Consider the following 15,139-nt stretch of genomic DNA (forward strand, 5'->3'; position numbering starts at 1 on the left):
GAGGAAAGGTGACATTTCCCCAGAACAAGCTTCGCAATTTTAAGAACACCAGCACCCCTCTCTATATATACGCTCTACCTACCAAGAAGATTATTCTAGTTTAAAAGCAATCAGTCCCAGAAATGTAAAGCTGGAGAATCACAAACTCAATTTAAAAAAGTAAGTAATAAAGATGTTTAGGTAAAGTGTAAAGGTTTAAAACCTGACAGTTGTTCTTACCCACCACGGAGGATTACTGCCAAACAAGAAAACATTTTTCCCTTTTCTGCAACAAATCATTACATTTCTCAGACAAGAAACCACATTTCACTATTTTCTTTTCCAACAGCAGAACACTGACTTGTACTACTACAAAGCATGAAAGTAGAACATTTCTTTTCAAAAGGCAGTCATGGCTTCAATTTTGTATCTAATGGTACAGGTATTTTAGGATAACTTTTAGGCACACAAAGTTTGACACACACATACCATCCTCTTCAGCCCCCACCTTCAAGTATCATTTTCTTTTACTGCATTTCTCTCTGTGGCCAGGCATATTAGGAAAAGATTCTAAACATTTACTGAACACAACAGGTTCTACTGCTAGGTGAAGATTTAACCAGTCGCTTAATTGCACAATGAAGCCCACAGATGATACTGAAGAGAAACTACATTCCAGCATTTCCTGCTGAAAACACCGAACAGCAGCTGATAAAAGCATTTTATCAAAACAGCACATTCAGCGTTCTCATTAACAAGAGAATTTCTATGCAAGACAGTGCCATCCAATGCAGAACTATATCTAGAAACTCACTAAGAGGTCACGTGGGTGGTGGTAGATCTGCAGTGGCTTTGATCAAGCAAAGCACAATCTAGCAGTTACATGTGTACTAGAAGAAGAAAACAGTATCTATGCTGAGACACTGTTCTTGCTCTGGGTAAGTTCTGCTGCTTGGCATCATCAGCTTCACATCAGCTTGACATCATCATCACACACTATATAATAGTCCTTCACTCTACTGCAGACTCACTCTTGCAACTAAAAGCCAATTCCCCCATATAAAAAAACCTCAAGAGTAAAACTGACCCATATTTACCCACAAGCTAATGACATCAAGCATCAATGCTAAGTAAAAGCTACTTAGCACAGGACCTAACTCAGGAAGACAAAGATAAATCCAAATGCCAGAACTGAATCTTCAGAAATTCTTCCTGTGCTTCAAAGCAGAAAAGCCACTACAAATAAATGGATTCTGGAGAAGATTCTGGAAAGTCACTCTGTGGAAACCTAGTAATCATAGACTATCACAATGCATGCACGAGGAAAGGGCAAGAAGATCAGCACAAGGGGAGACTTGGCTTCCAAATCAAGTCCCTCACAATGATTTACATAAATAATTTGCTTTGCAAAATTTCAGTTAAAAAAAAAAACAAAACAAGAAACACAGTCATAGACATACTTGGTATATAGAGAATAATGGTTCTCTTGCTCAGTACAGTAAAGTCTAGGACAACAATTCCTCACAACTGGATCTTCCACATAATCATGAAAGATTTTTATCTTTTGTCTGGAGAGAGGAATTTCCTTTGGAAACAGAAAGTATTCCTGCTTCAGGACATACATTTGCATGTGCTAGTAAGACATGAATGTGAAGTTTGCTAATAAACTAAAAAAGAACAAAATAATTGGGGTTTTTTTTGTGAAACTCAGAACCAAATCAAGGATTTTCTACTGGTTTCTGGATAAGGCCTTATGGATAATTTAGAACAAATATTTCTGACAAGATGCAAGTTTCTAAAATGGTCTGTAAAGATTTAAATTTTTAAAAGCTACAAACAGTAGTAAACCCAATTTAACTGGCTTCCTGAAATAACCGGTCAATTCAACAGCAAACAATTTGCCACCAAGACAATGGGAAACAAGAAAAAATTCAGTCCTAATCCTCAACTTTATAAACTTTTGAAAGGCCGTTCTCTGGGACAGAAATACTTGTGGAGCATTAGCTGCAGAAGTGCTTCTATACCTTGTCAACAGCAAAATACTGGGCTCTGTGAAGAATTCACTGTCATTTCAGAGATGTGACAGCTAAAGATGTGGGACACAAACACCTGCATGTAGGAAACAGGTTCCTTTGATAACTAATTTCAGTGAAAATTAAGACCATTCATTCAGACACACATGTCTATAATGGTGCACCTTCATTATAGATCTTGACAACAAGAACACTACTCATAAATATCATAAATTTTCATTGACTCAGCTGGCATGTGTACAGGGGATCTCTCCTTAACAACAACGTTCAACAGATCAGTAGGGCTTGGCATGATGCAAATTTTCTCTGCAGCACTGTAATTTCACTCCCACAGTACATATTCTACATTCCTTGTAGTTTTCTGTCCCAAGTGTTAAATATTGCTCAAGTCTCAGGACACTGATAAACACGGCACATATCAGACAGAAAATTTGTGCAAGGGCTGCAGCAGGATAAAGCGAGAGTACCGATTAATCACATTACTGTGCCCTAGTCCCTGCTTTTTATCCCCCATGAAATCCTGAACTTAGCGGAACTCAGCTGTTAATAAATCAACTGTTTCAGTTCTCATGTCTTGAGGATTGAATCTCCTAAAGCTGAGAGATGAGGGCTCCTGAAATTCTTAAGTATGCCCGCAGACTATTTTGAGACAGATTTTCCCCAGTCATCTGCTACAATAAAAGAATTTGACTGCAGTAACAAGCAACAAAATGACATGAGTTCAACCACTAAATGGCAAAACGAGTACGCTTCCCATGGGACTGCATGGGACTCACCTCATTCTGATGCTCTCATAGGAGTCAAAGTGAGCATTAGAACCTGAAATAAAATTCGAGCAGCTTCAAAAAGAGCCAAAATCTTAAAGATGTCAAACTTTCCTTCTCAACAGTAACTCCTACCTACTCCATCATATAATGTGCATGTAATAGCACATTTCTTTTATTAATTTTTCCAATTATCTCCCTTCACCTTCCAGAAAAAATAAAATAAAAACCAATCTCTTCATCTTCCAGTATGAGTAATGGGAATCTAGCATATACCTCCCATGAGCCAATCCTTTATGTTCAAAAGCACTCAGCATACATCACTTCAGTCACTTTCTCAAAGGGGATGGACACATCAGGTATGGTCCATTAAGGAATATGCCTCATGGTGGGCACTTCTTAACAACACACAGCTGCAGAAGAATACCCAGAGCAAGATAAGACATTTTAGGGAGCCACCCACCCTGTGGAACTCCAGTGTCTAGTATTTTTCCAGCTTCTGTGCAATGGATGTCTCTAACCCTAGTCAGTTCTTCCAGCAAAGAATTCTCAACTAGGGTTATACAGTGGGAATTCCAAAGCAACTGGCTATGTACAGACATATCAGCATTCCCTCCAACAGAGAGATGAAAAGGAGAAAATTCCTGAGGATTTGTATCCTCTACTCTGCTTTCTGAATCCCAGCCTCCCCCTTGCCTTGGAATGAGCTCTATAAAGCAGTATCTGTTATGTACAAGAATCTCAGCTCCCTTCCTTTGGAGAGTTTCCCCATGAAAGTGAAAGGCAAATCCCAGGACAGAGACAGGTGCTGGGGAGGGGGAGGTCGCCTTAGGATGACTCGCCAGAAGCAAGAGAGCCAGCAGCTTTCTTCTTAGGGCGGGCTTTTACACTTCTTACTGGAAGCTGAGGAGAAAGAAAAAGAGGCATCTTAGGCTGGTTTATTTTAACATCTAAGTATCTAACAGAAAGATGCAAGAATGCAGAGTGAAAATAGGACAAAACAACTACAACATGACCCTACTCATGTCATCTGTTGTCTCAAAAGACTATTTTACCATTCCTTTTTTTTCATTGAACAAATCACGCAACATATCCATCAAATAGCAATCAGGAGAAGACATTCTAAAGCAGGGTATGTAGAGTAGTAAAATCAAAGCCAGCTGTCTAAACTAAAGGTTAAGCACAGAGATATTTCTAACTGGTAACATCTACATAACATTGCACTGCTCTACTGCTTCTTAACTTCTAGCACCAGTGCAGCTCTCTAAAAGCTGTAGAAACATCCTGAACTAATTTGCATGCTTTACTTCCGTGTCTTTCATTCTAGATACTGGCAAGAAGAGCATTTATTCATCTATGATGCATTCAGCCCTGGTTGGCAATCTCAGAGATCTCAGTCAAAGATCTCCTACAAGTCCTACATCTGACCCAAAGATCCAACAGTCTGTGCACAAAAATCAATATGCCTGCAAAGGGCTTTATCGGCATTTCTGTATTCACAATAAACAGCATGTAAGAGTTCTTTCTGTCTTTTCACAATTCCACTTTGAAAATTCCTCACTAGGAAGCATCAATTCAAATTTTGAGCCTCTTGTTTCCCTGCTCCTGTCTAATATAGTAGACAAGAAAGAGGGGCTCAACTCAGAAATAAGCCATAGAAAGATCCAAGTTAAATTAAAACACATCTTTGGACATAGATGTCCATCCTTGGAGAAAATCAAAAGCCATCTAGACCTGGTCCTGGGAACTGGCTCTACATAAGCAGTGGGTTTGAACCAGATGAATTCAGAGATCCCCTCCAACCTCAATTATTTTGTGATTCTCTTACAAGGAGTACTTAAGCACATGCAAAGGTTTCCCATACACTGTAAAATCAGGTTAACAGTATAACTTAAAATGATGCTCTAAGAAACTACTTTCCCTCAAATTATTTAATATTTAGCCTGAATAGCTTGACAACGTGAGTCAGTTATATAGCATTCTTTATCTTAGATAAAAATGATAACATTAGAAGTCCAAGCTGAATCAAGCAAATAGGACCCCAACTTCATAAAAAGGGAGAGCATTTTATCATGTACAAATCAAACCATCAGAAATACTCAAGTAAGAGTCAAAACCTGGAAAGCAGCACCTCAAAAAGCATTTTCTACAAAACACACCTGAAAACAGCTGAAAAAAATATTGCTAAGCTTAAATGATTCTTGGAGACAACTGCATTTACTTTCTTGTATGGTTTATTTTAATAATAAGAATTCATCTCCCATCTGAATGGCTGTAAATACCTTGGATCATCACACGAACATAAGAAGAAGACAACTGAACAATCACTAGTTACCCAAACTTCAAGACAAAACTCCAGGAATGGGGCAGGTGGGGAGTGGTGTTATTCGCAATATCTAATGTGTCAAAGTCAAGGGAGGCCTAAGAGGATACACAACTGCCGCATTTTAGATTAAGAGAAAGTGACTGTCCTAGGGATAAATGTCACTATTACATATTCAGACTGTAGCAGGCAGGAGAGAGGACATTGTCAACAAAACATGTTAAAAAAATCTAATGCTCCACCCTTCAACACAAAACCCAAATGAAAGAAAAGCTGGGTTCTGGCTTATGACAGAGGCTTACAGGCATGATAAAAATGCAAAGCTAGAGAGAAGTATAGCAAGTAGATGACAAGTCCACTGATGTAGGACTCAACTAGCAAAGACAGTCCAACAAAATTTATATATACAGCTTCTAAATGCTGAGACTATGAAGCTGGAGCCTTCCAACCAAGCTCACAAATCAATGTCAGTGCTGGAAATTATCTATACAACACCTCACCTCAGCTTTCACCACCTTTTTAGGAGTTTTGAGACTCTGGGTACGTTTAGGAAGTTTGTCTCCTGCATCTTCATCTGATGGGTCTGTTCTAGTATCTGATGGGGTTCCGTTAGACCGATGTGCCACACTGCTCTCCTCTCCTGAGGAGTAACAGGAAGCTAAGGAACAAGAGAGAAAGTTTCAGCAAATACTTTTAAAGAATCACATGGGGCTTAAAATGGCCCATCCTGAAGGAACTCATGACAGAGAGAAGTCAACCATCCTGAATAATGATAATGGGAAAAGTACAGGGATGTATATTAAATGAGAAGGCTCTAGGGAAGACAATGCAACTTCTCCCAGATAATCTACAATCTTGTACTCCCTTCTGAGACCCAAGGCTCAGGGGAGCCCTCCTGGCTCACCATGCGAGGTCTCATACAATGGCCCAGCAGGTGCTCTGTACCTGAGTCTTCAATGGTTTCCAGAAGACTCGCACCAGAGGGGTGCAGCTGAGGATCACGGCTCCGCATATGCACAGTATCTTCATCTCGGATCAGAGTGAGATCCTGCATGCTGAAACTTCGAAGCTTCTCAGACAAAACTCCCTGGCCCTAAGAGGACATAAAAATTAGGGTGAAGGGCACCTCACCAAGATCATCTCACATGGGATCATTCATTCAGAAGAGGAGGAAAGGTGCCCTATTTCCCACAAGGGTACTCTGAAAAAAAGAAGGGAAAATGTATGCTCCCAAGAACAATAACAAAGAGGTTAAAGCAAAATCCACTCCACTCCCCCTCTACTTTTTCTAAGTCAAATGATGAGATTAGCTGCAGGGCAAACTGGAAGGAAAGAAAAGTAGGTTGGTGCCAAACAAATACTAGTATCCCTAACAGACCCACAGCACTAACTGCTGGTACACAAAAATAAACTGCTGGAGAATTCCTGAATGTTACAGAAGGCGTTGCATTACCTTTGCAGCTGCAGTAACTGCTGCATTGGCAGCAAGGTTTAACCCTCTCTTGCCAACTCGCATCATGGTTTCATAGCTCTTGTCACAAGCCTGAGTAATGTATTCATCAATTTCCTAGGAATGCAACATGGAACATGGCATTTAGCTCCTCATTACAAACATGATCAAAGTCTCCCCATCATCACCCTTAAAAACACAAAGCTCATCTGGACACTTTTTTTTCAGGCTACTAGCATCCGGTGTCATTGATCACATAACTCGAGTTTCTCTGCTAATTACAGACAGCATCTAAATGCAACTTTAAATTACAGTATGCTATTTCCAAATTGTAACAACTGAAACAAAGCAGTTACTTATACTGACAATGTGAAAAAACAGACTGGCTACAGAACATGCTGCTCCTATCGTGATTCAAAGGGCTTAACTACTCACAGTAACTGTCAGGGCTCATGACACTGGGTTAGCCAAACATGCTTTCTAAGCATTAGGCAAACTATTGGCTACATTACAAACTTCAGTAAGCTGCAGTATGACATCACTGTCAGACACAGAATCATTCCACATTCACTAAGGTCAGCACAAGCAAGATTCACTGATTTCAGTTTTTATCGTGGCGTAACTGAATTAGAAGTCAGTCAGTTCCCAGACAGGTCAGTATCTTCCAACAACAAGCAAGTACCTTCTCCTTATTGGAGAGCGTTGGGTGCACAAACTTCCTGTAGAGGACACTGGAGCCCTTGGTGTAAGGGGAGAGCAGCCAAATCACAAATGCGATTTTCAGCTCGAAATAAAAAGGAAACCTGAGAGAAAGAGGAAAGAAAAAAAAAAAAGAAGAGGAGAGAGAAAGATGGAGAACTGGAATCAAGATCAGCACAGAGCCAGATGGAGATAACTAGTAGAGAGCAGGGCAGGCAGAAAGAGCGTAGGCAAGGTAAAGGCTCAGAAACAAGAGAATCAACTATTCAGGTCAGAAAAGCAGAACCCTTTTTAAAGTCCTAGGACATACCTTCTTCGAGTATCATTTAGTCTTTCATCCATAGCCATGAAAACTCCATAAACAGGGCATCTCTCAGCCCTGCAAACACACCAAATTACAATCTGATAGCTACTCTCATCATTCTGAAGTTTCGTCAGAGAGCATCCAGTGGATGTTAATATTACATTCGCTTCCATTCTCAATTTCCAAAATTTTCAACTGTTTATCTTAATAATGTCATGTTCCTGCTAAGGCTGATGGCTGTTTCTGAAACTTCCAGTAGGTACTCCTCAGATAAGACATAAAAACAGGGCCAGTGCAGATGAGATAGAGCAGGCAGGACGTAAGCCTGTCATCTCCAGCCCTTACCCAATAAAGTCTGGGAAGATACAGTAGCAGAGATTGAAACAAGTGAATGCAAATTCTCTAGTGACAGTACGAAGAAACTTCTGTTTTCAGGAGTCCTTTTCAAGTATGTGAACAAGCTAAAACTCTTGTACTTTTTTGATCTTTTTCTGCTTTTCAAATTTTACGCAGGTAGAAACAAAGCTGCTGAGCACTTTTGTAAGTAAGGCATGTGTAATCATTTCATGATTCTTTAGAAAATGAAACTCTTGACTAACATTGTTTCAGAGATGTATGCAAAGCTCAAGCACTAAAGCAATGAGGCAACTGAAGATATTTTGTTTCAAAGCTTCAGTTGAAGCCACATAAAAGGCAGTCAAAGCAAAATAGGTCCCTTCCTTCTGCCATTTTTTTAAGGTGTCTTTTAGACCATCATTTTTCAAACTGTACCAGTTCACATTAACAGCTTCTCAAAAATATTTCAAGTTATGAATGGATGAAGATCCTTTTACAGATACTGTGCATTTACCCTAACTTTGCAAGCAAAGGAGTGGAAACAGCTAAGATAGCCGCTACTACCCACAATACTTAGAAACCCATCGACTCTTCACAGGGATTGAAAACTCCTAAAGGGGAGAGAGTTTAATCTTAGCATCCTAACACTTCTCCTCTCTGCTTAAAAAAAGGCAAAAAAACCAAAACAAAGATACAGCAACAACAACAAAAAATCCCCAATGTGCCACCAAGGAACTCACCAAGAAAGAACAATGTCTGTGAGTGTTTCTGCAGTGGTGAAAAAGGCAAACACAATCCAGTACATCATCCACTTCACCTGCAAAAGAGTAGTCACTCAATGGACATACATCAGAACCATCAGAAAAAAAAGTGAAATGTCTTCTCAGTATAAATGACTCATCTCCACACATGAGGACGGATTCAAAAAGAAGGCATATATAATCTGTAATGGAGAGGGCCACATACTAAATGGTACATTTTAGTCTGAGAAAACACATAGGATTACTGTGCTCTAAATAGATAAACACATACAGATGCATTAATGAATGCTAGCCCTGTAGCAACATTATGATGCAACAGTGTTAAGGTCCCAAATGACCTATCCAAAAAGATTTATCAGTTAACTTTAAGAAGTTACACTCTCCCATAAATTATGAATGCAGTAAAAAATATATATACACACATATATGTAAAAGTTTAAGTTTCAACTGCAGCCCTGTATTTTCCTGATGTAAAGTTTTCCTAAGGAAAAAAGAAAAACAACAAACCAAGAAACATATTATTTTGCTCTAACTCATTAATAAGCATTCTTTGCCTTAATCATTACTCCCAGAAATTACACAAGCAATTCATTTTTCTTTTTAAATAAGGGCTCACTGAGAGAGGTAAAAAAGCAAAGAACATGCAACGTCAACCTAATCTTCTTGTTTAAGGTTTAAAGTATATGTATGTACTATTATGGCACATTTGTATGCCTATCATCTACCTCTCTACCTCCTCACACCTTCATCTGGGGCAGTATTTCTTTCAAAGCACAAAATAATTCCCCCCTAACAAACACACATGCACACTCTGCTGTTTTGGTAACTGGTTTCTCAGCTACAAGTCAATTACTCCTCAAGAGGAGTCAGCTGAATTATAAAGAAGACTGCTAGTTTTCTATCCTGTTGAGAATTAAAAATAAGCATAAGTAGCAGATAAATGAAGAGGACACCTTAATTAAAAGCAATTTAACACTCTGTGTCATCAAGAATGGGAAAAAAGAACTAAACTGAATCAGGGAAATGCCACATACTAAATCCACACATTAATCCATATATTAAAATTACTTGAACAATTATGTTCATATAATAATGACATGTTGACAATCCTCATTACAGCAAATACTATAAAAGCAGATATTTCCCCAAACTTGCATGTGTTGGAAAATTTGGTGATTTGTTCTTGAAAGACCCTCCACAAATTTCTCATAAAAGAAAATTAATCTGCCTCCAGCTGCTCTAACACAGAGAACAGTTTAGAAGGTAATTTGGACTACTAACCATTATTTCCACTTTATTGTAAGCTTTCTTTTTCAGAACAGAAAAGAGCAAAATTTGCATTGTATGGCTCTCTCCTGCCTTTTTTTTTTTCTTGTATCATCAGTTTGGACAAGACCAGGTGTCATTTAGCTGATCTAAAGCAGCTTTTTGAAACAAATGATTACGTCCTCAGTGCAGCAACATGAACCAGCTCTTGTATGAAAAAGTGTGTGAATAATGATAAATATAAGTTTGCAAAAAGGGATCCAAAAGGGTGAGAGATTTCAGAGAAGCTCAACAGCAGTAAATCTTACTTCAGCATTAGGCAAAATGAAGGTAATAATAATAGCAATTAGCAAATACCTACATATATGTAACAAAATTAAGATTATAGTTTTTTTTCAGAAAAAAAAAATTCACAAGTGTAGCAGAATTCTTAGGTTTCCATAAGCCTGTGCTAGCTATAGTGCTTTCCTTGCAGGGCAGGGTATATGAAGTTTCTAAATAGTTTCTAACAGGTCTAAATGAACACTTAAAGAAACAAAATTGTCAAGGATAAAAAGGAAAGGACTATTGAGGATTAACAGTTGGTTAAAAAAAAAGAAACAAAGGATAAAATAAATGGCCACTTTTCACAATGAGGAAAGTTACCAGTGGAATCCCACAGGAATCAGTGTTGAGATCTGTGCTGCTCATCTTCATGAAACATCTGGAAAAGGTTGTGAATAGTAAAATGACAAACTGTGCAGAAGATACTTTTCTATCCAAGAGATTAGGCAGGAGTTGATTAAAGAATTAAAAAAGAGGATCTTGATTGATCTTCAGTTGACATTTTGTCTCTAAATGGGCTTAAATACAAAGCAATGAACTTACAGTGTCTGCTTTTTCTCAGTGAAAACTATTGCATTTACATACATTAACAGATGTCACTCAAAAGGGATCACTGTAGGCAGCCTGAGTGTAAGCTTAGTGCTCATTTTTCACTCTGCTAACAGAATGCTCAGGAGTATGAACTGAGAACAGAAAACATTGTTTCGTTACTGCTTAAAGAAACTCTATGTTCATATCTTTGATACTGGATGCAGGTCTCTCGCCTCAGTCTCCTTCTGTCAGCCTTCACTCTATGCTCTAAAGCCAAAGAAAAAAAGAAGTATAGCTCCTAAATAAACTAGAAGGATCCAACTTCTAGTTCTAGAAGTCCCTGCAGATGACCAGAAACTAAAAGAGCAGAAAGCAGATGGGAAGAAGCACTACTTTTTTTTCTTGTGACAGATTACAAACACCTTCCAAAACTGAGGGTTAAATGAGGCTGCATTTTTTTTTTTTTTTTCAATCCACTAAAAGGAGTCAGGTCTTTGCTGTTCAACCTGATGATCACCAGGTTCAGCTAATGGCACATATATAGTCTCCCCAACTTGTGCCAAGAACCTAAATGAATTCAGCAAATGCAAAAGCATAACTGGAATGTAGACTTGACCAGAGCTGAAGATGACATGTAAAAAGAAAGAAATTGCTTTTAGGACAATCTGAGCTACTAGAAGCAGTTTGCCGCAACTGCTCAAGGACTCATCCTGAATTTTTATCATGGTGGTAGAGAAGAGTAAATTTGCACTGTATTCTAATGCCACTGATGGACTGTTTGTGGTAGCTTGGTCTGTCAACTCAAGCTTCAATATACCACTTTAGCACAGATACACCTGTAAGACTTTTCTCCACCACCAAAGCCTAATCAGTGTTGGTTCTTAAGCACTATGAGCAAGCAGTGGTACATAAAACAGCTGGCTTTGAATATGGGCAGTACAGCATTCAAGTTTTCTGCTGACTTTCCACATGAACAGTTTGAACAGATATTGGCCCCTTCTGCGATGTTTTTCCCCCATCTTTCCACTTGTGTTGAGAAGGAAGAAGTGCTTCAAATGTAAGTGAATTAGGCAGATGGGAGTCCAACATCTAACTGCTTATTTCTGATGCAGTCCTCTCAAGAAGAAATAACTAATATGTTAGTTTTAGCAGTTCAAATACGTTTTCTTGAACCACTCCAGCAATTTCACTGAAACTAAAAACAAGATTATATTTTCTGCTGCAGCAATCCAGACTATCTACTTCAGGAAACCTATACCGCTGAATCACTAAACAAAACCCAAAAATTAATGCCACACTTTTCCACATCAGCCCTAGTGGAGCTTACAACCAAGCAATCAGTTGATATTATTGTTAAGACAACCTCATGATACTCAAGCACTTAATCTCATTTCTGCTTGTGGATGCCTCATCCCTGGAAGTGTTCAAGGCCAGGCTGGTCAGGCTTTGGAGCAACCTGGTCTTGTGGAAGGTGTCTCTGACCACAGCAGGGGGTTGGAATAGATGCACTTTAAGGGCCTTTCCAACCCAAACCATTCCATGCTATGATGCTATGATTTTTCACCAGCAGATTAAGTAAGTCTTGCAGCTGCTCAGGTAATGCTCACCGAAAGAAAATCGGATCAATAAAACATTTACATTCTGCAAAGAAATAAAGCATTTATGTACCTCAACAGCACCTACCCACAGAAAATAAGCAGGTTTTTACTGTAAAGAATGCCAGTTGTTTTAAAAAAATTAGGGTTTGAGGGTTTTTTCTCACAAAAAGTTCTCAATAAAAAGATTTGAAACTCTGAAATCTGAGTCTGTCTTCAAGTTCAGATTCTGCAACAGGATAAAATCATTCTGTTACTGACATTCATGAACCAGAATAAAATTCCAGGTAAAAAATACACATTTTATGCAACAAATAAAGGTCCCTGGCAACTGAAATAAAAGAAGCAAGGAATGCCAGAGAAGACAATAGTAATATGATACCACTTAATACATAACTTCAAAGGTAATTATGAAGTCACAGGATCACGTGATTCAGATAGTTTCTTTTGTGCTTTTGGTTTGCATTTCTAATATTACTACTAATAAACTTTAAAGTTTAGTAAGGCTCATCAAGACTGTCTCTTTAATACTCAAAACAATTTATTAGTTATCAGTGCCTCCTGAACATTTACATTTCAACTTCTCTGCTGAGGCCAGTATTGAAACAAAAACAAAAATCAAACACTTCAGGCCAGATCCTGCAGTTTGTAAAGCTGTCCATTATGAACGAGACTCTCAGGCCAGTTGGTGTCTCCTTAAAAACCTGTGGGCTGAATTTTCAGCCAATGCACAGGAAGGGTCTAGTCAATGCTAGAGGGCTGAAGCAGCATAAGCCGAAAGAAGACTATGTCCCACAACATTTATTACTGACATGTAATTTTGTAAGGATCAAACAGAGACAGCTGAAGGAAGTCTTAGACTGCACCATAAAGTAATACTGACAGATTATATCCTATTCACGCATGTTACTTCTACATCACATTATTCTTTGCTCTACGTAAATGGAAACTCATCCCACCCATAAGAGAAATAGATCTTGTCTAAACTGATCCACTTAGAACGTCCCTTCTGTAAGAAGGCAACACACCACATCACAAAAAAAAAAATTGGTGTTTTAAATACGGTAATTGTAACAACGGTGTAGACAGAGAGAGGGAAACAGTTCCAGAGGAGAAAAAGAATGAAGTTTTGACCAACATAAAACACTGATCACAAGCAAAGTTGATAGGCACCCACAAACCAAGCAAGATTATTCAGCCCTTTGGAAGAAAACAAAAGTAGTACTGAAAAAGCAATAAAGGACACAAAGTACGAATAAAGTTACAAGAAAGAACTTGTCCTGGACTTTCATAAGCTTTCAGATTGCAGTGTTTCCCCCACTTTCCCTTCCTCACTCAGCATCTCCTGAGAAAAAACAGCCCACGTTTACGGTTTGAAACCTCCCATTTCAGTAAGCACCCTTCTTTGGCAGCTCTTCCAGAGACCACTGGAGCTGCTGCTCCGGAGGCCTGGCTGACCCGAGCCCCTGCGGAGCCGGAGCGCCATTGCCCCGGGGACAGGCCGGGGGCTTGCGAGGCGGCCGCGAAGGACGGGGCGGGCGCTGCGCCGGCACGGCAAGCCCGTACTCACATATTCCTTTACGTTTTTCGTCTTCACGGCCTTGTAGGAGGAGTACGCCGGGTAGAGGGTGCCGAAGATCAGCCTACGAGAAGAACAGATCCCTCAGCGCCTCGCGGCACACCGCCCCGCCCCCGGCCGCAGTGGCGGGCACTCCCCCCGGGATGCCGGTGCCGGCGTGATGCCGGTCTCCGGGCGGGGCTCAGCCGCCCTCACCACGGCACCGCCCGTGGGCCGCCGCAGCCCGCGCGGACCCGCCCGTCCGCGGCCGCAGCCATCCGCAAGGGCGCCCGCCCCCCAGCCGCTCCTTCCCAGGGCGCGGGGTCCCGCGGAGCAGCACCGACGCCACCGCCAGAGCCCCGCTCTGGGCCGCGGTCCCCGAGGCACACCACCGAGGAAGGGCCCTGCACAGCGGCCCGCGCCTCCCCGCGCCCCGGCCGCACGCACTCACACCACGAGGCGAGAGATTATCCAGGAGACCATGGCGGCGCCGGGCGCGGCTCAGGGTTGAGCAGCTGCGGGAGGCGGCTCTTAAAGGGCAGGTTCCTGCAGCAAGCGCAGCTCCGCCCCGTGTGCTCGGATGGGAGGAGCCGACGCGGCGGAGGGAGAGGCCGCAGGGCTCCGAGCATCCCGCCCCGCTGCGGAACCCCGGCGGATCGAGCTGTCCGCCCCCCGCCGGGGGGAAGCCCCGCGTTCGCTCGCACCAGGTCGGGAGGTGCGGCGGGAACCCGGCAACGGAGCCCCGCCAGCGGAGCGGCAGCAGCGCGGCGGACAAGTGCCGTTGCTGGAACGATAGCAGAGAAGCAGTATGTGCAACGTGAGGAAAATGACAGGACAGTGCTGAATTGAGATCAGGGCACTTGGGAAGATAGAGTAATAGAGACCACAGAAGAAGCCATCTTCCCGCCAGTTGGCGTCGTCCAGGGAAGTCCAGACAACAGCTGTTACACGCTGCAAACAGGATACCAAGTTTCACCCAAAACCAGATGCAAAACAAAACTCAGCTTGCCGATACTGACGTTTGCGTTATCAAACCAGAAGAATGATGGCTGTTACTTGTAGTTTCCAGGTTATTTCAGTGTTGCCAGATACTCTTCCTCGAAATGTCAGTTGAGAGGTCAAGGATTACTTTGTTAACTACACAAACAAGGCTGAACAGTGTATGTGTGTGCATGTCAATACCCTTAGTACAGGGTGGGAAATGTGTATGCTTAAG

The 15,139-nt window shown here is 41.0% G+C and overlaps 1 protein-coding gene across 4 annotated transcripts; it reads right to left on the bottom strand.

Annotated features, from left to right (window-relative positions):
- Positions 1-396: 396 nt before the first annotated feature.
- REEP2 (receptor accessory protein 2) lies at positions 397-14,444 on the bottom strand. Of its 4 annotated transcripts, XM_069028808.1 has the most exons (9): positions 14,375-14,444; positions 13,936-14,008; positions 8,629-8,705; positions 7,559-7,627; positions 7,232-7,352; positions 6,553-6,666; positions 6,045-6,192; positions 5,600-5,757; positions 397-3,679 (listed from the first exon to the last, which is right to left on the bottom strand). In XM_069028808.1, the coding sequence occupies exons 1-9, from the start codon at positions 14,404-14,406 to the stop codon at positions 3,605-3,607; spliced, it is 867 nt and encodes a 288-aa protein (XP_068884909.1). In that variant the 5' UTR covers positions 14,407-14,444; the 3' UTR covers positions 397-3,604. The 4 variants fall into 4 exon arrangements, with proteins under 4 accessions (XP_068884909.1, XP_068884912.1, XP_068884911.1 ...); XM_069028811.1 differs by lacking the exon at positions 7,559-7,627 and having other exon boundaries at positions 5,615-5,757; XM_069028810.1 differs by lacking the exon at positions 7,559-7,627.
- Positions 14,445-15,139: the final 695 nt, after the last annotated feature.

The sequence above is a fragment of the Aphelocoma coerulescens genome, chromosome 13 (assembly GCF_041296385.1).
Source record: "Aphelocoma coerulescens isolate FSJ_1873_10779 chromosome 13, UR_Acoe_1.0, whole genome shotgun sequence".
NCBI lineage: Eukaryota > Metazoa > Chordata > Aves > Passeriformes > Corvidae > Aphelocoma > Aphelocoma coerulescens.